Source organism: Mesoplodon mirus (genome assembly GCF_964341445.2).
Source record: "Mesoplodon mirus genome assembly, chromosome: 14".
Lineage (NCBI taxonomy): Eukaryota > Metazoa > Chordata > Mammalia > Artiodactyla > Ziphiidae > Mesoplodon > Mesoplodon mirus.
In genome coordinates this window covers 43,811,850-43,836,567 of record NC_138990.1, presented here as the reverse complement: position 1 = coordinate 43,836,567, position 24,718 = coordinate 43,811,850, and the positions used below count along the sequence as shown (strand labels likewise).

Below are 24,718 nucleotides of genomic sequence, written 5' to 3'. Positions count from 1 at the left end.
TACTCTTTTTTTTTTTTTTTCCCGTACGCGGGCCTCTCACTGCTGTGGCCTCTCCCGTTGCGGAGCACAGTCTCCGGACGCGCAGGCTCAGCGGCCATGGCTCACAGGCCCAGCCGCTCCGCGGCATGTGGGATCTTCCTGGACCGGGGCACGAACCCGCGTCCCCTGCATCGGCAGGCGGACTCTCAACCACTGCACCACCAGGGAAGCCCCCCCACCTACTCTTTAGTAAGAGCAGTTGGGAGTTTATCTTTAAGAACACAAGAATAAAGCACACAATACAGGAATATTAGATTTCTGGGACTAAAAAATTAATAAAATATTGTAACAGGATCTTGTAAACAATGGTAAAGTGAAAAAGTACATTAAAACTAAACTTTCACAAAGAATAAAATTTAGTAGAAATGATTTTTTAAATCTTGGTCTGCTAAAAAATCTATCTATAGTATCTATCTCTATTTTAAGACTAGAGTGGTAAGTAACACATATACAATTCTGATTGATGTAAAAGTATGAAAACCCAACATGACAAAGTGAAGATAAGATTAAACAATATAGGGGAATTCCCTGGTGGTCCAGGGGTTAAGGCTCTGCACTTCCACTGCAGGGGGCACGGGTTTGATCCCTGGTCAGAGAACTGAGATCCTGTATGCCGTGTGGTGCAGCCAAAAAGTTTTTTAAATTTAAGAAATTTAAAAAATTAACAAAAAAGATTAAGCAGTATATGAGAAATACTTTATAAATTATAAAGAACAGTAACAATTTGTTTTTGCTGAAAATCAAATCTGAAGTAGGCCTTTAAAAAGAAGGGCTTAGTTTCAGGTACGCTCACTATTACTCACTTTGTGGCTCTACTGCCTTTCTTCCAGTTCTAACATACTCCTCTGTCTTAGGGCTTTTTGCAGCTCTGTCTCCTCAGTCAGGAGCACCCATTCTGCACCATGCCCCATGCCCAACGCGCCCTTCCAACACACACACTTTGCACAGCTGGCACAGCCTCATCCTTTGGGGCCTACGGGCGCGATATCAGCTCGACAGGCCTTCTGTTAACCAGCTAATTTTAAAATAGGACCTCCCTATTAGTTTCCCTTATACCATTTCACACCTTTTCCATCAAAAAAGTACAAATCTGTAATTATATCATTGCTTTTTGCTCAATCAGGTACACCCTGAGCAATCACACATAGTGACAGACACTTCTAGGAATTCAATCAGTATGTGCTGAATAAATTTAAAGACAAAGAATAAAGGCAAAAAGAAATAGCCAGACGTATTTATGCACAATATTGAAACCACTTCTTTGTATCTGTTTATAAACAAATACATTAATATCTACATTGCCAAATTTCTTTCCATAGATTATGAAAAATAACTTATAATCAGAATATAGATATGTGCATAATTACAAATAATGTTCTCCCAGCACCCTGCCATAACAATGATGACAGTATCTAAAATGCACAGAATCAAGACCACATTGGAAATGTTTTCTGTACAGGACTAGTGAACAGAAGCTGAACAGCAGAGAACAGAGGGACACAATTAGTTTTAAGGGCATAGTCACATCATTAATACTGAGAGAACATTCTGAATTTTGCAGCTAGTACCTGTAGTATCTTGCTTGGTCATAAAGGATTCTACACCCGTAATAGCTGGAGGCCGAGGTAATCTCCGTGCAATACAAATCAAACATGACTGGAAATCTGCCCAAAACAAGAAGGGGAAATTGAAGGAAAGAGGGTAGAAAGTGGTTCACATCTACCACCTGCCATTAATGGTTTTTATAAAAACAGTACATGTTATATGATCTGACACAATATTGGAGTCACTCTGATCTAACAGCATAATATTAGAAATAAAATTGCTCGCAACTAAAAACTGGCAGCTCCAGATAGAGATCTAGTTAGAATAAATTATCCCTTCCCATTGAATGTTCTTACATAAACTAGAGGAGACTGATGCATCTCAAGTACTTGGATGATAACAACTTGAAGAAGTAGTTTTGGCTACATTTAAGCAACATAGTGGTTTATAAAATACAGTTTTTTAGTCCGTTTCCTATATTCATTAATGGCTACAAAGATTATTCCTATAACCACTGTGCAGAGAATAATTTATCATATGAAAAAAACATTTAATTGTTTCTGAAGAAGCATTATTTTGCCCTTGACAGAGGACTTCTATGTTTTTAGGATCTGTAATTTTTTTTGCAAGTCCCATTTCCAAATTTTTTAAAGAGGTTACACGCAATATCACACAACTAACTAAATAAGAATTTCAGTCATATAAGACAGGCTTGCATGTGTATTTTGTAAAAAGTCCCCAGTTGATTGTGGCGCCCATTCTGTGGTGAGACCCACTACATACACGGCCTCTTTTGCATCTGACTGACTTCTCGGCTGCTACCTTCCCTAGTCCTTACTCCAATTTCCAATTTGTGGTGTTCTTAACTTAGCTCAGTTTAAGCTTGCATGGAAAACTCATCCACTGTAACAAATTTAACTAATACCATGTTCATACCCTGTTCACATTAGAGCTTCAGCAGTGTTTTCATCTGTTCATAAGCTTTCTCCTTATAAATTACCTTGTATGGCCTCAAAAATACTAACTCTATTCTCCAGTGTTCCATATACTCTAAGCTTGAAACTTTCTAAAAATCAGAGCTGTTCAACAGCCTGCTGCATCTGGTACATTTCCAACTGGCAGCAGTTAGTTACAGCTCTTATTTCTAGGCAGCAAGTTGGTTTGAATTTGACATTTTAGTGGGAATGTCAGCTTAAAACTGAGGATTTGGGGGCATTTTAAATGGGTAATTCTAGATGTTAGCAATTTTTTTCTTAAGTATTAAGAAATACAGAGCAAATTGAATAGCCACTGTGATATATAATAACCAAAAATACTATCTGAAGAAGGCAGTTTATAATCAATTTCCTCTCTGTTCCTAAAACCATGGAAAAAGCAGTCAAACAGCTTAAAATCACCCTTTGTTTTTACCTTCTCCATCCTCTTGAATTGATTTTGGCTGTGACACAGTGAAACACTGCATTACTTCATACCGCTGGCAAGCTTCCTGGTTCTCGGTGCCTGGCTCATCTGGAGGGTGAATTAGCATCCTGCAGTTAAAGGTATGGCTATTTCGTCGTGTTGCCTCTTGAGGCCAAGGAACTCCATTTACTGTGAAAGAAAGATTGATTATGCCTGTGAAAAAGGTGAAAAAGTACAAACTCTGAAGATACAAAAGACATACCTTTACTCATCTGCTTAATTAGCTACTCAGATTAAAAGACAGACTTCCTCAGATCCAACATTATCCTGAGGGAATAGGATACTTATCTTCCTTAGCAAGGCTAAATGTTTACCAATTAGAAAAATGTAAAATTTGCAAGAAATTGTATAGGATTTCCTCCCGCAAAGATAAGGTCTTACAAATAACCTTAATTCACTAACAGCTTTTATAAACAGATAAAGACAAAATTAAAAGTTAATAGCTTTAAAAAGTTAATAGCTTATTGCTCTTTTGCTCAGAATTTTACAGCAGTTAATTAATGAGCTTTTCCACTTGTTTCCTGTTATACCCTGGCAATGAAAAAAATGATTGAAAATCACAGGTCTGTTGTTAGGCAAAGGTTTTAACCTGGTAGGCATGGATGCTTAAGGATGGCTTGTGTGTGTGTGCACCCTTTTGGTTGGAGGAGTCCATGTTTTTCATATGAGCCTGTGACTCAAAAAAAATATTTAGAATAGACAGAGACCAATCTTGGTTTCTTAAATCATTTTTTCTTGCTCTTTATTTTATTTGCACAGTCTGCATGCTACAATGCCTTGAATATAGTGGGTAATCATTACATAAAAATGACTGTTAAAACAGAAATGTTACCTGATTCAGTATAAGAAAAGTGAATTCAGTTATAGAGAAGATAACTGTACATTTCAAGTGAGAATCACTGTGTGGCGGGTCACCATTTCCCAGTTACAATGTTATATTCAAACCATGGTGGCAGTCAGAGGGGTTTTTCAGCTATTCTCTCCCCATTCCCAACAGATTTCTTACCATAGCCTCGCCGTTGAACCTCCTTCCTTTTTACTATCTCATCACTCTATAACTGTTAGAGGAAATCATGGAAACAAACCTATACTGGAGTACGGAGTCTTGGTTCGTCTTTGAACTAGCTCTGAGTTTTGGGTTAATGGCTTAATCTTTGCCTTGTCTTTAAAATAAAGGAATCCACTGTATTATCTCCAAAGTCACTTACACTCTAAAATTCTATAACACATTAAGACCCCTTGGTAACTCAAGTATCAAACTAGCGATTTTAAGAGGAACAATTGTTTCAGGCTTCCAGTTACTATAAACACATACTACTCTTTTCAAAGAAGAAATAGGCTTCCACTTCATCGAGTGAACAACATAGAAAATTAAGAGCTATGGATAACATTTTATTTGCATGTTTCGTTGAGTTACATAGGATTTCTAGCCAAGACTCTCCCCCAACTTTTGGAGCACATACAGGCTAAAGACTAGGCACATGGCTTAGTGAATAGAACACAAGCCGGAAATCAGGCCCCATCCATACTCTCAGCTAGGCTCCTTTAGCAGTGAACAACCCATCCAACCATACTTAGAACTACTGAGTTGAAACCACTCACATCCAAAAATGTTAATTTTAGTAAGTATGTAATATGAAGGGTATTCCTTCCTCCCTCCTTACCCTCTTTCCTCTCTCCCTCCCTTCCTCCCTCCTTCCTTTTCTTTTCTTTGAGCAAGGTGGTAGGATACATTATATACATTTGTCTCTTCCTTGTACATAATTAAAATGGAAAACAAAGGGAATTCCAAGCAGAAGCTTCTTGTGGCAAGACAACTAACTGCTCTGCCTCCTAACACTGTCACATAATTGTGGCATAATCTAGAGGAAGAGGATAAAAGGAATGCTCTCTATCAGCTATTTGATGACACTCCTCCATATTTAATCTCAGGCTGAAATTAAATTTTAAAATATTTTTAGTACGTTATTATATATATTAGGATAATACTATATATTATAAATATAACAATAATATATTATATATATTATGTGAAGGGAAGCTATAGAGAGTTCATATTCTTTTAAAAAACACATTTCTTTTACCTAACGATTTTGGTAGCAGATTCTTCACAAATTCCGCATGATCACCCACATGCAGTATGCTGTAGACACTGGTATTCATTAATTCCTCCTGATTGTAACCCAAGTAGCTGGTCACATTTTCTGACACAAATACAATTCTCCCTTCACAGTTCACAACAAAGAAAAATCCATCCAAAGCCTGCAAAGCCAAAAAAACGATTAAGAGGTTATGGGGTTAAAAGAGAGAAGAAAAATACACATATACATTTCTCTACTGAAAAAGAGATGGGAAATATATGCCAACTTAAAAAACGGGGCACTGAATAGAAGATTTAACATTGCATGTTCTCTGTGGAGGGAACAGGATTTTTAAACAGACTGTACACTCATGTTTCAAGTAGGCATCAATGAATATGTCAAACGTCTTCCTTGGAAAGAAATTTTATGGCAGCAAATGTGAAGTAAATGACTGACCCATTCAGTCAGTCATAAACATCTCTAAACTGTAAGCTAAGACCTGGTGTCTACCCTCAAGGAACTTGCAGTGGGGAGAGAGACATAAGCATAATAAAACACCAGTGAGAAATGCAGTATCAGAGCCATACACAGACTACTCTGTGAGCACAAAGAAGGATACTTATTTGAGGTCGAGGTGGGCAGCAAAGAAAGGCTCCTTACAGACCCTGATCTGAGCTATAAAAGGCATAGTGGAAGAGGGGAGGAGGAATGAGGCAAGAACATTCTAGGCAGAGGAGAGAACATGGCACATAATGGAACAAAAAAGCCATTTGGAGCTGCTGGAGCACAAGGCACAGGCAGGCAGTGAGTCTGGAGAGGTGGACAGGAGCCAAATCACAGAGGACCTTCTATGCACTGCGATGGAGCCAGAGACCTCCAAAAGAAGATGTACATGCCCCAAGGGGACATAATATCCACAGGGGTGCAGGGAAAAGAAGTCGGAATCTCTATTTATAGCATAATCTAAAACATAAGGAAGAAATTAAGCTTAATTAACATATCAACACCCTGGTGCCTCACTCAGTCTAGTCACATATCACAAACCACGGAATCTGAGAGAAGATCCAGAATGCAGAGGTTGACAGCGGTACCTTATTTATAATCTTTCTGTTTATCACAACATATTACAGTTTACTTGCTATAGAATGTATAAAAGCAATAAAAACAAGACCTTTAAAAAGTAGAACATTTATAGAATTTTGTAACAAGATGTAACCACCCTTTGTATCATACAGGGGTTTGCTGGTTACTGGTGGCAAAAGACTTAAGCCATCCAGCAATGTTGATGGGCTACTCATTTTTGTTTTTGAAAAAGGTTAAGTGTCCCAAGTTTGCTGACCTTTTTCTATGATGCTGGGTGCTAATGATAATATCCTACTAAGAAGGTATTTTCCAAATAATAAACACACCTAATTTTGTTCCTTCAGGGTAAAGATGAAATTTTAACAATGAATAAAAAATAAACTGCTTTCAAAAAGACACTTATGCTATAGAGACAACACGTGAAAATGGATGTTTTGAAATGTTACCACAGTTGTAATTTTGTTGCTGAAAATGATGTACACCACTTATAAAAATTATCTTCTCAGTGTAAAACATTTAGAAACAAAACCTTTTCCCTGTGCAAAATTCTTCCAATAAGAGTTTCAATGGGCTTTAAAAACCCGTGTTTTAAAAAAGGAAAATGCAACTCCTTTTGATTAATTTGGAGAATCACTATTTGAGATAAAAAAGGATGGAATTTAGGGAATTCCCTGGAGGTCCAGTGGTTAGGACTCGGCGCTTTCACTGCCGGGGCAGGGGTTCAATCCCTGGTCAGGGAACTAAGATCCTGCAAGCTGCACAGCGTGGCCAAAAAAAAAAAAAAAAAAAAAAAAAAAATTGAAATTTGAAGAAAAACCTTTGCATAATTGGTAGATAGGATTTCAAAATGAGTATCGTGACTTAGTAAACTCATCCAATGATATATTTTTCCATTTGTATCTACCTCATTAAGCCAAATATTAAAATAAACTGAACTTGAAACTACATCTTCAAATCACTGTGTCCCAAAGCATTCAACCAAGATTTTAAAAAATAATGAAGTACAGCATTGTTCTCATTAAAAATACTGCTAACACTTTCTTTAACAAGAACAAAAAGAAATAAAACTATTTTTATTCCACCTGTTGTGACTATTTTTCATTTAGTTCATAATGCAAAGAGGAGAGGGATGTGATTAATAATCTAAAAACCTCAACACTAGATAACCCTTTGCTAAACTATTTTGGATTTAGATGAGCACAGGAAAGCACCCTCATATCTAATTGTTTTCTTAAAGTCAGATTAGCTATAAATTTCATAACAGGTGATCTCTCTCTCTATATATATATATTTGTCTGGCAGTTTATATTAAAATAGGGTAACTGAAATGCAGAATTTTTTTTTTTGCGGTACGTGGGCCTCTCACTGTTGTGGCCTCTCCCGTTGCGGAGCACAGGCTCCGGACGCGCAGGCTCAGAGGCCATGGCTCACGGGCCCAGCCGCTCGGCGGCATGTGGGATCTTCCTGGACCGGGGCACGAACCCGTGTCCCCTGCATCGGCAGGCGGACTCTTAACCACTGCGCCACCAGGGAAGCCCGAGACATATTTTTTAAAAAGAAGATCTAAAAATTCTTTAAAATGTTCTTAGCTATTAATTGAATCAGTGTAAATACAATTTAACTTTCTTTTTTCTTTTTGGTCTCTTAAAAGAGTTTAATAAAGAACAGTTTGGGTATAACTAAGTATCATAGTTCAGAGCAAGAAACAGGATTGATATCAAAACACAGGCAAGTAAAAAAAACTTGGCCATTTCATGGTGAACCACTTCCAGGGGCCACACCATCCAGCTTCTAAAGCACTACCTTCTTCTATTTTCCATCTAGTTTTCAGGGTGTCCTTTTTAGCTCCTTGCTCTCTGCCTCCCTAGTGACACTATCTTCAAAGCCACAGTTTTTCCCTTGCTCTTTTTTTTAATATATACATTTATTTATTTTATTTTATTTATTTTTGGCTGCCTTGGGTCTTTATTGCTGTGCGCGCGCTTTCTCTAGTTGCAGTGAGCGGGGGCTACCCTTTGTTGTAGTGTGTGGACGTCTCATTGCGGTGGCTTCTCTTGTTGTGGAACACGGGCTCTAGGCATGTGGGCTTCAGTAGTTGTAGCTTGCGGGCTCTAGAGTGCAGGCTCAGTAGTTGTGTTGCACAGGCTTAGTTGCTCCACGGCATGTGGAATCTTCCCAGACCAGGGCTTGAACCCATGTCCCCTGCACTGGCAGGTGGATTCTTAACCACTGTGCCACCAGGGAAGCCCTCCCTTGCTTTTCTCACTCTCCACGTCTGGAAGTTATCCACTGTCTGCCGAGGGGCTGGGAGAGGTTGAGACCCACTCCTGGGATCATCTCTGCCCAATCTGAAGACTGTCCAGCAGTGGGCACAGGGCTGGTGGTGCTGATCTCGAGCACCAGCAAGGCCCAGGGATTCACCTGGACTACTTGGTGCAATTATTTTTAAGGCATTTGTGAAATCCAAAGGATTTAAACTTCCTTTGCAGTAGGCCTGGAGTCCCTGCAGTCTCCCGTTTCCACAGATTTTCTGGGACTTCTCCAAGTTCTCCCATTGACTGCACCTGACCTCACTGCCAAGCTGGGAAGTTATTCTAGTAGCTGGCCTCTGGAATATGCAGCTGGTCAGCCTTACAGGGAGTACAGAACTTTCACCAGGTCTCTGTTTGGCCTCGGTTACATGGACTCATCGTTTCCTCTGAGAAGTCTGGGGCATCATATTTCTTTTGAGTTTCTCCAGAAAAGGTTGGCTTGGCAAACAGGTTAACAGAGGCTGCCCCACAGTTGCAGAGAGGCCCTGCTGACCTTCTCCTGAGATACAGACAGCCTGTCCTGTGCTAGAAATGAGTATTTTTTGTTTTTTTAAATTATAAATGAAATATAACTTAAACTTTTTTTATATGAAAATTAAGTAGATAGTATAAGATCTGCCAAAATCCTACCCCCAAGAGATTGGTAACATTTCAAGGAATCCTTTGAGACTATTCCTATGAATATACAAACATCTTTAATTTCTAAAAGTGTGTCTGATTAATATAACCTGCTAATACTTGTTCTTATCCTACAAGTTTCCCTCATATGTTGTGCATATAATTAACTTCCAAGTGTGCTCCTAGGAAGGAATCTTCCTGCTTCTCCAAGTCCTGACAGCTGGGCTGACACTGAGCTACACACAGGAGATGATAACAAATGCCACTCCATTCTGTACAGCATCATCAGTTGGAGGGGTTTTTCTCTCTACCCAGGATATCAGTCTTCGAAGAGGACCACCTTGGGTCTCAATGTAGGGTTCACACTGGCCAAGGCTTCTCACAGGGCCCTCGCTTTAAATGACTACACAAGCTTCACTAAGTAACACCTAAGTGTCAGTCACTGGATAAAGTTCTGGGAATAAAACACATATTCTCAACAATTTTATAGTCTCTGACGGGAAAAAAACAAGTACGTGTAGTCACATTATAGTACAATGGAGGAATTCATAAAGGTTAGGCACAGAGTGAAGCACCCAAATGGGCAAAGGGATGACTGCTGTCGGTAAGGTTTCCTGGGAGGAGGCCACATGACACCTCAGCTGAGGCTTGAAGGACACAGCAGTAACTCGGGTGGGCGAGGGGTGGAAAGAACATTCAAAACAGAGGAAGCAGCTCAGAGGTTTAAAAAAAAGAAGAAATCACCTTGTACGTACTTGTCATATTTGTGTTATATTTAACAATAAAAAGTTTTTTTGAAAAAGCTTCAAGGAAAACCAAAAAAAAAAAAAAAAAAGAAAGAAAAAATGGCCATGGGGATCATCTTGAAGGCAATGCTTTTAAGCAGGAGACTGACATGATCTGCTTGAACAAAGATCCTTCTGGCAGTGGGTGTGGCATGTGGACTGGAAGCAAGCAGACAAACTGCAATGGTATTGTGATACTCCAGTTCAAATGCGAGCCCGAATCAAGGCAATGGCAGTGGAAGTGATAGAAGAGAATTCTACAGAGGCAGGAGAAACAGATTTGGTGATCTCTAGCAGCTGTGGGAACAAGCACTTGGGGCGATCCTTCATTAATGACTTTAGGGTTCTGGTAGATAAGTGCCTTTCCCTAACAAAGGGGATTCAAGGGGGAAAAAAAATCTAGTTTTTAATTTTTTGACTTTTCTTTTTTCAAACAGGAGAGAAAGGGATCGATTATAAATTTAGTTTTAGAAATGTTATATTTGAAATGACTGAGGAACTTTCTGGTAGAGATGTTCAAAAGGCAGCAGGATATGATGAAAGGGAAGCTGTGAAAAGAGATATGGGCTAAAGACAGACATTCTTGACTTACAGGTACATACAGTATCATTTAGTTTTTGTTTTTTTTTAACTACAATCATCTTTTCCCCTTCCACAGAATATCTGATTTCCTTTGAGGAGTTATTTCTTCCTCATTTAATAAAGTCTCGTGGGATTCTTAATCAGGTCATTGGGAAACTTCCTCCTTAAATGTGAGCCTTGAGAATTACAAAAAGAACGAACATGGCTGGAACACATTCATTCTGGCAGCCGGGCACTGTCCAGATGGGTCTTTTGAAGAGACCATTCGTACAGTTTCTGCTTTCTAGCCTCCATAAGATGCCTTGGTTTCACCTTATTTCTAAGCACAGTTCTGTGGTATCCAAATAGCATCCCAATAAATTCACATTTGCTTAACTTAGTCATAACTGGTATCTGTTGCTTCAAATCAGAAAACTCTAATTGGTATTTTACACACACACACATGCACACACACACACACACACACACGAACACATCATATAGACTGAGACATAGATGTTGATAAAACTGTCCAGGAAATGTGCACAGAATAAAAGACAAAAGGAAAAGAGCCAAGGCCAGAACCTTGGGGGATGCTAACATTTAAAAGGCAGGTAAAGAAAGAGAAATCTGAGAAAAAGGCTGAAGAGCAGCCAGAGAGGCAAGGAGATAGTTTTATAAAAGAGGCTCACGAGGAGTTTTAAGGAAGAGGGAAGTGGGTGGTTAACAGTGTCAAAGAGCCACAAAGCAACGTAAGGAACGGTATAATATGAGGTTAGGAGGCCTGAACGCACATGCAAGGTATAGGGAGACTTCTGTGACTAAAGCAGAATTTTCTTGTGGAGCAATAGGAAATAAGCAGCGTTAGAGTCAGATAATGCAGAGCTCTGAATAGGAGGTAGAGGAATTTAGACAGCAAAGAACACTGGAGAATGAGGAGCTTTAAAAAAAAAAAAAGCCTATAAATTCTAATACCACTCTCTCTTTTGTTTTATTTTGCTTTTTGTTTTTGTTTTTGTTTTTGGCCACACCGCATGGCATGTGGGATCTTAGTTCCCTGACCAGGGATCGAACCTGAACCCCGTGCACTGGAAGCGCAGCGTCTCAACCACTGGACTGCCAAGGAAGTCCCACCACTCTCTCTTTAAGTGTGAGGAAATTACCTCCAATACCTTTATTCTTCACTCGTGCTACCTTTTTATGTTTAAGAAAAAGGAGGGGGAAATATATTGAAAATTGTATGGTGAGAATTTCTCACAATATCGTGGATATTTGGTCACCTTCTAGATGTGCAGATCTTCTACCTGAGCAGGCCCCTCTAGACTGATGACAAATAGAACTTTCTGCAATGATGGAAATGTTCTCTTTCTGTGTTGTCGATACAGTAGCTACTAACCACATGGGGGTATGGAGCATTTTAAATGTGGCTGGTGAGAATTTTTCTCACCAGACATTCAGCAAAAATGTCTGAATTTTTCACTGTATTTAACTTTGAATAGCCATGTGTAACTATCTTACTGAATAGTGCAGCTCTAGACTGCAGCCTGGATAAGTCCATGAACAATCTCGTGGTGGCTTTTCTACCACTTCTTCTCTTAGCCGCCCTGGATCAGATTTCATAAAGTTTAAGGCAATGAGGCAGGATTGGGAGATACAGAAGAAGGGTTAGAAAAGGTTGTCAATGAAGGCACCTTTGAAGTCTATAAAAGTAATTCTATTTTACAGTCTCAGTTTCACATCTGTATAGCTCATAAATAAAAATATTATTAGCTCCTTGAAGTCAAGAACCTAAATATATTTCTATTCTGAGTTTTTGGAACTTCTAATTTGATTTTTTTTTTTTTTTGGCAGTTCACGGGCCTCTCATCGCTGTGGCCTCTCCTGCCACAGAGCACAGGCTCTGGACGCGCAGGCCCAGCAGCCATGGCTCACGGGCCTAGCTGCTCCACGGCATGCGGGATCCTCCCAGACCGGGGCACGGACCCGCGTCCCCTGCATCGGCCGGTGGACTCTCAACCACTGCGCCACCAGGGAAGCCCTAATTTGATGTGTTTTGTCATATTTGAAAATGCTTGCCTAATGACATGTAATTCATGTGTAATGTTGTGTTACAGTTTTCCTTTGATTCATAGTGGTTTTCAGGGTAATAATTTCATCATCTAAAAAAAATGCTTTCTTCTTACAGCAGTTTTGAATGGATGCTTTCCTGTCGTTTTCTGTTCATTTTAAAGTGTTATAGATTTTTCTTACACAGAAATAACAAATGTCTATGTAAATTAAAGCAGTAGTAGTATTCTCTGGCTCCAGCTGTGCTGTTTTCAGTTTGTGGGTAGTCTATTTGCTCTCCTTATTGATCTCTGTGGTTTCTGAAGAACCTGTGGTAAAACTGGGATTTAAATGACTACCACTTCTCTACAGGAACTCCACAAATCTCAAGGACCTCTATACCTTATACTTTTTCAGTATCTCAAATGGCATTATATGCAGAAAATACATTTCATACATATTTAATGAATTGACAGGAGATATAAAGTTCTTAGGCCAGTTTTAAACTTAGGGACACTGAGAAGGCAGACAGAACCGCAAGAGAAAAACTAGAAGATATGAAGAGACCAGTCTACTGATATCCTGCAGAGTAGAGGAGATAAGCAATAAGTGCTAGGATGGGTCAGGTCTCATCCTAGGATGGGAAGGGTCCAAGTGTAACCAAGTAGTGGGATGGGGACAGGAACCAAGGCCGGGGAAGAGATGGGATAGCGGGAAATGAGCCTAAGGTACTTTTCTTTCTTTAACTTATTTTCCTCTAATGGCTTATATTAAAAAATTTAAAATATAGCAAAGTTGGAATAATTTTGTAGTGAACATCTGTATATCCACCACACAGATTCTACCACTGACATTTTTACTATACTTCTTATAACACTATTTCCAAAAGGCAGTCATGTGTCATGCAATCAATTTAAGGGGTTGTGAAAAGAATAAAAACATCAGAGTCCATCACATGTGGTGGCTTTCCCCTCTCCCAGTTATATGTTATACACTCACCCAGAGAGTAGTTTCTATCCAGCTTCAATGGCCAATGTTTTTTATATTTTACAACACTATAAAATATGTGCTCATTCCCCTAATAAAAATCATTAAAGGGCTTCCCTGGTGGTGCAGTGGTTGAGAGTCCACCTGCCAATGCAGGGGACACGGGTTCGTGCCCTGGTCCGGGAGGATCCCATGTGCCGCGGAGCGGCTGGGCCCGTGAGCCATGGCCGCTGAGCCTGCGCGTCCAGAGCCTGTGCTCCGCAACTGGAGAGGCCACAACAGTGAGAGGCCCACGTACCGCAAAAAAAAAAAAAAAAAAAAAATCATTAAAACCAACAGGCTAAAGTAACAAAGCACTTGTATAACTTGGAGTGGGAAAAGGAATTTAGGTTTTGAGGGGGAACTTGCTAACAGGAGAGTCAAAAATATTTAGCAGCCTGTTAAAAGTACAGGAATAGAGTTCGGAAAGAGGTTAAAGCAAGAAGTACATATTTGAGAGTCATCTCTAAAGAGATAAAAGATGAAGCAAATGATATTACTTGGGCTAAAAAACCAAGCACTAAATTTTGAGAATGTTCTCACATTAGCAGTGTTGGTAGAGGGAATTATGGTTCGTACAAAAACAGAAGAATAGTTAGGGTAATAGGAAAAAAATGTATAAAGGAGTTAGAAAATCAAGAGACCTATACAAGTTTGAGTGTTAGGAAGACTTCACCAGAAAGAAGGGCCTTGTGGTGGGACAGGAAAGGAGAATTTATTTAATTTTATAGATATTTATTTTTAAATATGTGTATGATTTAAATACACATATTTATATTTAAGTATATGCACGTACATAATGAACATACATATATAAAAAAATAAAATTAGGCCTAGAGATGGAAAAGCCTAATTTGTGGGGAATGAGTGTGTATATATACACACATATATGGGTTTTTAAACATTCATGTATGAAGAAGGAGTACTTAAGGTGATGAGCCTGCTCGGAAACAAAATATCTGTTTTGAGAAGAGAGGGAGGAAAGATTAGATAGGAAAAAACGGGTGAAAATTACACAGTAATTACAAAGTAATTCAAGATTAAAAGTTCTTCATTTTAAAAAGTTTGACAACGTTGTTAAAATAGAAAGTTCTCTTATAATGTCTACATAAATAGTTTAAAATTTTTGGTCAGGAAAACACCTACTGTAATAAACTGAGGCATCCCTTACTCAAAAGTGAAATTCTACAGTAGAAATTAGCACTAACTAGCTAAATAATTCTAAAAGTTTTATTTTCCCACTAGTCCTAACTATAATAAAGAAGTAGCAAAGCCAGACAGTTGTCTTCAGTTTTCCATCTGACCATTAGAATGCCTTTATCAAAATTTCTTTTTCTTTTTTAACATCTTTATTGGAGTATAATTAATTTACAATGGTGTGCTAGTTTCTGCTTTATAACAAAGTGAATCAGCTACATATATACATATATCCCCATATCTCCTCCCTCCCATCCTCTCTATCTAGGTGGTCACAGAGCACCAAGCTGATCTCCCTCTGCTATGTGGCTGCTTCCCACTAGCTATCTACTTTACATTTGGTAGTGTACATATGTCTATGCCACTCTCTCACTTTGTCACAGCTTATCCTTCCCCCTCCCCATTTTCTCAAGTCCATTCTCCATGTCTGAGTCTTTATTCCTGTCCTGCCCCTAGGTTCTTCAGAACAATTTTTTTTTTAGATTCCATATATATGTGTTAGCATACAGTATTTGTTTTTCTCTTTCTGACTTACTTCACTCTGTATGACAGACTCTAGATCCATCCACCTCACTACAAATAACTCAATTTCATTTCTTTCTATGGCTGAGTAATATTCCACTGTACATATGTGCCACATCTTCTTCATCCATTCATCTGTTGATGGACACTTAGGTTGTTTCCATGTCCTGGCTATTGTAAATAGAGCTGCAATGAACAGTGTGGTACATGACTCTTTCTGAATTCTGGTTTTCTCAGGGTATATGCCCAGGAGTGGGACTGCTGGGTTGTATGGTAGTTCTATTTTTAGTTTTTTAAGGCACCTCCATACTGTTCTCCATAGTGGCTGTATCAATTTACATTCCCACCAACAGTGCAAGAGGGTTCCCTTTACTCCACACCCCCTCCAGCATTTATTGTTTGTAGATTTTTTGATGATGGCCATCGTGACTGGTGTGAGGTGATACCTCATTGTAGTTTCGATTTGCATTTCTCTAATATTAGTGATGTTGAGCATCCCTTCATGTGTTTGTTGGCAATCTGCATATCTTCTTTTGAGAAATGTCTATTTAGGTCTTCTGCCCATTTTTGGATGGGGTTGTTTGTTTTTTTGATATTGAGCTGCATGAGCTGCTTGTAAATTTTGGAAATTAATCCTTTGTCAGTTGCTTCATTTGCAAATATTTTCTCTCATTCTGAGGGCTTTTTCATCTTGTTTATGTTTTCCTTTGCTGTGCAAAAGCTTTTAAGCTTCATTAGGTCTCATTTGTTTATTTTTGTTTTTATTTCCCTTTCTCTAGGAGGTGGGTCAAAAGAGATCTTTGCTGCAATTTATGTCAAAGAGTGTTCTGCCTATGTTTTCCTCTAAGAGTTTTATAGTGTCTGGCCTTACATTTAGGTCTTTAATCCATTTTGAGTTTATTTTTGTGTATGGTATTATGGAGTGTTCTAATTTCATTCTTTTACATGGAGCTGTCCAGTTTTCCCAGCACCACTTATTGAAGAGGCTGTCTTTTCTCCATTGTATATTCTGGCCTCCTTTATCAAAGGTAAGGTGACCATATGTGCGTGAGTTTATCTCTGGGCTTTCTATCCTGTTCCATTGATCTATATTTCTGTTTTTGTGCCAGTACCATACTGTCTTGATTACTGTAGCTTTGTAGTATAGTCTGAGGTCCAGGAGCCTGATTCCTCCAGCTCCGTTTTTCTTTCTCAAGATTTCTTTGGCTATTCGGGGTCTTTTGTGTTTCCACACAAATTGTAAAATTTATTGTTCTAGTTCTGTGAAAAATGCCATTGGTAGTTTGATAGGGATTGCACTGAATCTGTAGATTGCTTTGGGTAGTACAGTCATTTTCACAATGTTGATTCTTCCAATCCAAGAACATGGTATATCTCTCCATCTGTTTGTATTATCTAAAATTCCTTTCATCAGTGTCTTATAGTTTTCTGCATACAGGTCTTTTGTCTCCTTAGGTAGGTTTATTCCTAGATATTTTATTCTTTTTGTTGCAGTGGTAAATGGGAGTGTTTCCTTAATTTCTCTTTCAGATTTTTCATCATTAGTATATAGGAATGCAAGAGATTTCTTTGCATTAATTTTGTATCCTGCTACTTTACCAAATTTATCGATTAGCTCTAGTAGTTTTCTGATAGCATCTTTATGAAAATTTCTCATGTTCATTATTCACATTTAATTTTGAAATAGTAACAATGGTCAATATAGTTTCTAAAATAAAATAATTATTAAAAGCTCCTTAACACTTTACTTTGTTTTATAATTTATTAACTGGATGTTAAAACATAAAAGAAGATAAAGAAAAAAACCAAATTGGCTAGAAAAAAGATTCTGATCACTTTTTGAGTCAATGAGAACAGCTACCTCCAAAAGAAGAGGTCCCAAGGATTCCTTTTCTATCACTCCTTGACTACTCGACGAGATGTCTGACTTCTGTACTTCATCATCAGTTGTTGATTTCTCTGTAACAAAACAGCAAAAAGTCACACATCCAAAAAGAGCTCATTTCCATAATGGCATGTTTATTAAGACATGAATTCACCTAATTTCAGATTCAAATAACATTTATTCATTATGTAGGCACTTTCACATTTAATCTTAATTATACTCATTTTATGGATGATGAAATTGAGGTTCACAAAGGTTAAATAATGTGTCCCAAATCATATAACTAATAAATGGCAGCAGGAGGATTTGAATTCTGACCTACCAAGTCCAGTGTTCCAACAAATGGAAAAAATGGTGTAAAAATATACAGCCTTTAAAAAAAAAGTCTACACCAAAATTTTTAAGAAATAAGTAAATTGTAAAAGAATAATTATTTCCTCTATCTTTCTCCTTTTCTGATTTGATTAATTGCCATTGAAGAGAGAGTGAAGGTACAATTCTGTGAGCCTGCGTGAAATAGCTAACTTTTCACCTTCATGTCATGATGATCTGATTGATAAAACTGCAACTGCTAAATGATTTAGAATTCTTTTGTGTGGTGATGTTGAAAAGTCTATCCATCATCTTAAAGCAGCAGCATACTTATATAAAAGTTTCCAATCTGTCAGACTAATTAGCTCACCAAAAAGCAAATACAGTATTACTGAATATAGAGATTCATTTTTTTCACTTTAAAATAGGAAGTATTTCAAATATTCCAAAAAATACAGAAAGTGGCATAGCATACAGTCACACAGCCACCATTCATTTTTCACAGATGTTAACATTATTTGCTTCAGGTCTTTCCTTTTTAAATAAATAAAATGCTACAAATAGAGCTACAGCTCTACCACTATTCCTCCTCTGTCTGTTTTCAGAAGTAACCAGTGTTCTGAGGTCAGCATAAACATTTCTAAGCATGTTTTTATACTTCAACTACATATGCATGAGTTTTACAAATATATTATTGTTTTGTGTTTTAATGTTTACATAAAAATATATAGACTTTTTCCACTCAATATTATGTTTGAGATTTAACTATACTGATACATATAAATTACATACACTCATTTGAACTGCTGTATAGTGTATGAATAACCCACAGTTGATTTCCTAGTCCCCTACTGGTAGACCTTTTGACTTCTTACAATGCTGTAATAAACTATTTTCAGTATTTCCTCTTTTGCACATTTGTGAGTTTCTTTAGGGTAAATATTAGAAGTAAAATTGCTGGATCACAGGGCCTGTGTATTTTCAACATTACTAAGTTTGACAAATTACTCTCCAAAGAGGTTGTACCACCAGTAACATACAAGGGTTATTGTTTTTCTGTATGCTGACACTTGATATCATCACAGCTTTTAATTTTTGCGAACCTAATGGGTGTAAAATGTTATCTCATATAGTATTTATAATAACAGCTTTACTGAGCTACAATTCACACAGCATACCATTCATGGATTTAAAACATACAATTCAGTGGTTTTTAGTGTATTCACAGAGTTGTGCAGCCACCATCACAATAAATTTTAGAACACTTTCATCAACCCAAAAAGAAACCCCATACCCTTTAGCAGTCATTCCTCATTTTCCCAACACTCCCAAGCCCAAGGCAACCACCAATCTACTTTCTGTCTCTATAGATTTGCCTATTTTTGACATTTTATATGAATGGAATCATATAATATGTGGTCCTTTGTGACTGGCTTCTTTTGCTTAGTGCAATGTTTTCCAGATTCATCTATGTTGAAGCATTTATCAGTACTTCACTCTTTTTTATTGCTAAATAATATTCCAGTGTATAGGTATCTCATTTTATTTACCCATTGATCAGTTGATAGATATACTGTTTGCTTCCACTTATTGGCTATTTATGAATAATGCTGTTATGAACACTTGTGTACAAGTTTTCATTTCTCTTGGGTATATACCTGCAAGTGGACTTGCTGGACCACATGATAACTTTATCTTTAATATTTTGAGAAACTACTGGGCTGTTTTCCAAAGTGGATGCATAATTTTACACTCTCACCAGCACTGTATGAGGGTTCCAATTTCTCCCATCCTTACCAACACTTGTTACTATCTGTCTTTTTGATTGTAGCCACCCCAGCAAGTGTAAAGTGGTCTCTCATTGTGGTCTTGATTTGTATTTTTCTGATGGCTAATAATATTGAGTATGTTTTTCATGTGCTTATTGGTCATTTGTGTATTTTCTTTAGAGAAATGTCTATCCAGAGCCTTTGCCCATTAATTAATTGGGTTATTTATTTTTAAATTATTATGGTATAGGAGTTCCTCATTTAGTTCTAAGATGTACTTCCTTCATCATTTCATGTGTTTCTAACATTAAGACAGGTTTTGTTTCTTAAACAGTTCCAAAAAAACAAACCATCAAGTCCAAGTACATTAAGTAACTATGCATGAAAAGCACAACAAACAAAATTTTAGGCAAAACCCAAGGCAGGAGTGGCTATATGACTGGCCTAAGGCATGTGAACAGATGAGACACACAAGGAGAGAGTCTTGTCCTTAAAGGGACAGAAACATGCCTTCCTGTTTTCTTCTCTCCCTTTCCTGTCATCAGGAACACGTACAGGTGAGCCATGTTTGACCACATGGGTAAGGGCAATACCCTAGGAATGGCACAGCAAAACAGATGGAAGGAATCTGAACCTCTGACACATGCCTAGACTACCTTGTTAAAGCCACTGTACTTTGGGTCTCTTGCTACAGTAGCCTTGTCTGTATCCTAACTAATACATTCCGTATTTCTCAATAACATGCTTATTTGCTATATCCTGACTGTGCCCATGTTAGACATAATCTATTAACGTGCCATCATAAGAGGTAAGAATTTAACTTATTTACATCAACCATCTAGACACACATACATATCCCCTCTTCCCATTCTCCCAGTATAGTTACAATAATTTTTAGAGCAGTCAGTATTTAGTATCTATGTTACTATGGCCATATAAATATAGTTCACAAATGAGTCAAGGTATGTGCTATAATTTACAATTCTTATATTTCATGTTTTAGTTTTTCTGTGAAGTTTAACTCATCTCTAAACTCTCCTCCAGACTAAAAAATTCCTCTCAATTTGGTCAGTCATCATATACTCTATGTGTTCCATTTTTTTCCCCATGGAAATATTCCTCCCAGAGTTCTCTATCCACCTGCTCCAATTGGGACTGGCTACTTCATTAGTCTGCTGCTCAACTGTAACCCTGGGTCTCCTTCTACCTTTTTTTGTTAAGATTCCATGGTTTCCCTGGGTTAAGATCTTATGCCTTTCTTTCTTGGTTTACTACCTTGGTCTTGATAGATATTTCCGAAAAAAAGTACACAGGAGACAACATTCTTGAGGCTTCAGATGTCTGAAAATGTCTTTATTTTGCATTCATATTTCATTTGGATGAACACAGAATTCTAGGTCCAGGATACTCATTTTCAGTGTTCCTATTTAGAAATCTGGACCCTCCTGAAAGTAATCTAGTATGTGTTTGTTTTTTCCTCTCTCTTCTTTTTTCTTTCTGGTGTCTAGAAATTGTGCATTGGTGTGAGGTTTTTTTCTTTCTTTTTTATTCATTGTGCTGTGCACTACATGTGTGCTTTCCATCTGGAAACCCATATCCCCTAATTCTGAGAATTTTGGGGGTTTTGTTTCTTTGCATTATTTCTTATAATTTTGGTCTGTTTTTTTTTTTCTGGGACTAATGATGTGTTATACCTCCTGAACTAATCCTATACATTTCTATCTTCCTCTTGTTTTCCTTTGCTTGTCTTTTTATTTTACTTTCTATGGGATTTCTTCAAATTATCTTTCAACGCTTTATCTTTTTATTCAACAAATATTCATTGAAAGTCTACTATGTACCCAGGAACTGCTATAGGTATTAAGGATACAATAGTGAACAAACAAAAATCCTTGCCCTCATGAAGCTCTAGTGGGGGTAGGCAGGCAATAAACAAATAAAATGTGTAATATGTTAGATGTAAAAAAATACTGTGGGGCGGGCTTCCCTGGTGGCGCAGTGGTCGAGAGTCCGCCTGCTGATGCAGGGGACGCAGGTTCGTGCCCCAGTCCGGGAAGATCCCACATACTGCGGAGTGGCTGGGCCCGTGAGCCATGGCCACTGAGCCTGCGTGTCCAGAGCCTGTGCTCCGCAATGAGAGAGGCCACAACAGTGAGAGGCCCGCGTACCGCAAAAAAAACAAAACAACAACAAAAAAAAACCCAAAAACTGTGGGGAAAATAAATCAAAGAAGATGTAGAGAGGGGTGTGTGTGTGTGTGTGTGTGTGTGTGTGTGTGTGTGTGTGTGTGTGTGTGTGTGTGTGTGTGTGTGTGTGTGTGTGTGTGTGTGTGTGTGTGTGTGTGTGTGTGTGTGTGTGTGTGTGTGTATTAGATAGGTTAGTGAGGGACAAGTTCATTGAGAAAAAATATTTGAACCAACACATAAAAGGGATGCAGGGGTGAGCCTTGTGTATATCCAGGGAAGAGAATTCCAGACAGAGAGAACAGCAAGTGCAAATACCTGAGGCGGAGTGTTCCTGGAATGCTTGGGGCAGAGAGTATGAGAAAATAAGGTAATGAGGTAAAGTTTTTTTCAGCTATCCTGATTTTAAGTTCCAATGTTTCATTTTATAGCATCTTATTCTTGTTTCATAGATGAAATATCCTCCTTTTTGTCTCTGAGGGACTGTTAGATGGCTTTACATTTTCTTTTGCTCCCTGCATTGTCTCTGCTTCCTCTGAGTTCCCCTTATTCTGTTTGTTTGCTTGATTTATTCTCTTTTATAAAAAGACTTTCTTCAAATATCTGGATTTTTATTCATATTAAAGAGTGAGGTACTAAAATCCTGACTGGCAGTTGTGTGAAGTGTGGGGACAGAGCAAGGAGCTGATTTTTTCACTTGGGGGATCAATTCCAACTGTCAGTGCTTGTGTGTCTTTCCCTTTGGACTGCTCAATTGCCCCAGAGGAATCCTCCCATTTTCGGCTGAGGGAATATGAGCCAGGCTGTCAGAGTTTCCAGATTGAGCAGGGAAGGTGCCATACAGCCTCTTGCTGGCTATCCCCTCTGCAGACCTACAATACCAGTTTTTCCTGTCTGCTAAATGAGTTGTCACTAGACTATCCACTCCTAAAATCTTAAAAGCCTATCACCTCAACCATTTAAAACATACTATTTGTTCATAGTCTTTTTACATTGCTGCTATTAATCTGAAGTTCCCTGGGGTCTATTCCTTCTGTTTGTTATTTGTGTTCTTACTCACTGTAGATTATTTCCTCCTATGTTATATAAGTTTATAGCATAAAATCTCCCTCAGAAGCACTTTTTCTTTGGGAATCTGACAGGGCGAGGTGTGGTTATGTTTCTTCAAAGTGCTTTGCCTTTGTTTCTGGTAGGCAACCCAGGAGTTGTGTGGTGTTGGGTCCCCAGTAAATATGAATAGTATAAATATGAACCATAAAAATAAATCAGGGTTTTCTCAGAGAAGGCTGTTTCCCCTACCCAGAGCCCAGGCAGAGACAAACTTATAACTCAGATGGAGAGACATTCCTCCCTCTGAGTTGCTGTCTTTCAACCCTATGCCAGAGCCTCACGTCTGATACCACAACTTGTATCTCCTGACTTAATCCCCTATGATACTGGGTCTCATAACCTTTCAAGGCAACCAGTTCTCAAGATAACTTAATAAGCCACTTTGTTGTAAAAGAAGGGTCTCAGATTTACATTCTAAAATAAATAGCATCTAAACAAAAATGTTCCTTTAATAAAATTACAAAATTGAATGCAATTTCTTAATGATAAAAAATAAAATCACATATTGTAAATGTCTTAGTAACAAAGCACACAGTCACAGGGGTTTTTTTGTTCATTTTTTTACCTTGTTCCATTCTCTTCATTAGCTGTATCTGATCGACTGTCTTCTTCAGTATCTTGCATTTGTCTGGTTTTACACTCAAGCTGTCAATGTCACTGATGTTGGCAGACAATAACTCGGCTAGCTCTTCTAAATATTTATTTTCTTGCTCCCTGCGCCTCTTTTCAGTGCTGTCACACAAAGGAAATCCAGTTACTGTACTTTCTACCACCATATGTCCTTCTCTGATCAAGTATTTAATATTTATATATTTACAGGGATTCCTGTTTTTATCCAGAATATAAAACCAGATTTAGAAAACAATTTAAAATTGTATCTAAAAAACAAATATTACAAAATACCAAGGTGCAGAAAACAATTCTGGCTAAAAAACATAAAGAGAATGACTGCCATCACAGATGTATTCCCTCAATGATGTATATACATTGAATATTTCAAATAAATACTAGATATCAAAAAGAAGCAGACAGTACATATACTAGTTGCATTTGAAATTATTAGATGTTCCAAATAATAATTCCTTAAAATAGAAAATCTGAATTTTCAAATAAGTTTGTTGTAAATTAAGCAGGCATACTACACCAGAGTTCAAATAAATTATAATTAGAAATCTGATAAAGTCTTGATTCTTATAATGTACTTAAAATTATAACCCCACACCCATCAGATTGGCAAAAAGTTAAAGTGCGGAGAATGCAAGAAAAAAGGAACTCTCAATGCTTATCATTTAAAGAACAATGTGATAATTACCCAGTTAACATAAAAATGCACACAGATCCTAAAGAAACTCTTACGAGGTACGAGGATGTTCATGTTCACTGTAGTGCTGGCTATAAGAATGAAAATTTGTAACAAAATGGTTGTTTACCCATAGGAAATGTCTATCTGTAGGGAAACAGATTTCTCAAATATGGTATATTCGTGTAATACAATATTTATCAAAAGTTAATAACAGAACTGAATAAATCTAGTTATCTTTATGTCTAAAGATCCATGCTGAAAAGTATACTGTAGAGAAATACACATAGTATTATGTAATATATAAATTTAATAAACATTCTATATTGTTCACAGATACTTATATATGCATAATCAGTAAAAACAGATTGAAAGAATTAGAGACAAATCAATTTTGTCATTAATCATCTTACTACTTTTATTTAAACAAAACTGCAAATACGTGGTTTATATGTGGTGGGTATACATCGTTTCCTAGTCTCTATTCTTTTATAGGTTAAAAAATTTTCCCCAAATAAAAATTTAAAGTAAAATACAATAGTTTTATCTATTTATTCTTAAATTAAGAAGGACTGACATATATAGAGGTAGACAAGAACATTAACTCTGACAACACAAACTGAATTGCATCTTGATATCAGCATTCCTCCTAGCTTCTGGACACTTACCTATGATTATGAGTACTTAGGTTACCATCGCTCAGTAACAGTTCTCTGAACTGATTAAGAGAAGTAGTCACTTTTCTTTCCCCAACCTGAAGCCCTGGCACTCTCCTGTAAAAATTCTTTCTTTGTCCCCCCATGAGAAAAAGCATGTAATCCAATGACAGAAGAGTCTTCTGCTGTTTTATGCTCTACATCAATGATTATCAGCTGGGGGCCAT

The 24,718-nt window shown here is 37.7% G+C and overlaps 1 protein-coding gene across 12 annotated transcripts in view; it reads right to left on the bottom strand.

Annotated features, from left to right (window-relative positions):
• The window catches only part of NCOA1 (nuclear receptor coactivator 1), a 265,050-nt gene that overhangs the window by 77,922 nt on the left and 162,410 nt on the right, over positions 1–24,718 (bottom strand). For all 12 annotated transcript variants that reach the window (XM_082642226.1, XM_082642227.1, XM_082642225.1 and 9 more), the window contains 5 exons: positions 23,101–23,267; positions 17,138–17,235; positions 5,130–5,307; positions 2,995–3,174; positions 1,608–1,703 (listed from right to left, as the gene is read on the bottom strand). In XM_082642226.1, coding sequence (XP_082498352.1) covers positions 1,608–1,703; positions 2,995–3,174; positions 5,130–5,307; positions 17,138–17,235; positions 23,101–23,267 — 719 coding nt within the window. The remainder of the gene's footprint in view (positions 1–1,607; positions 1,704–2,994; positions 3,175–5,129; positions 5,308–17,137; positions 17,236–23,100; positions 23,268–24,718) is intronic.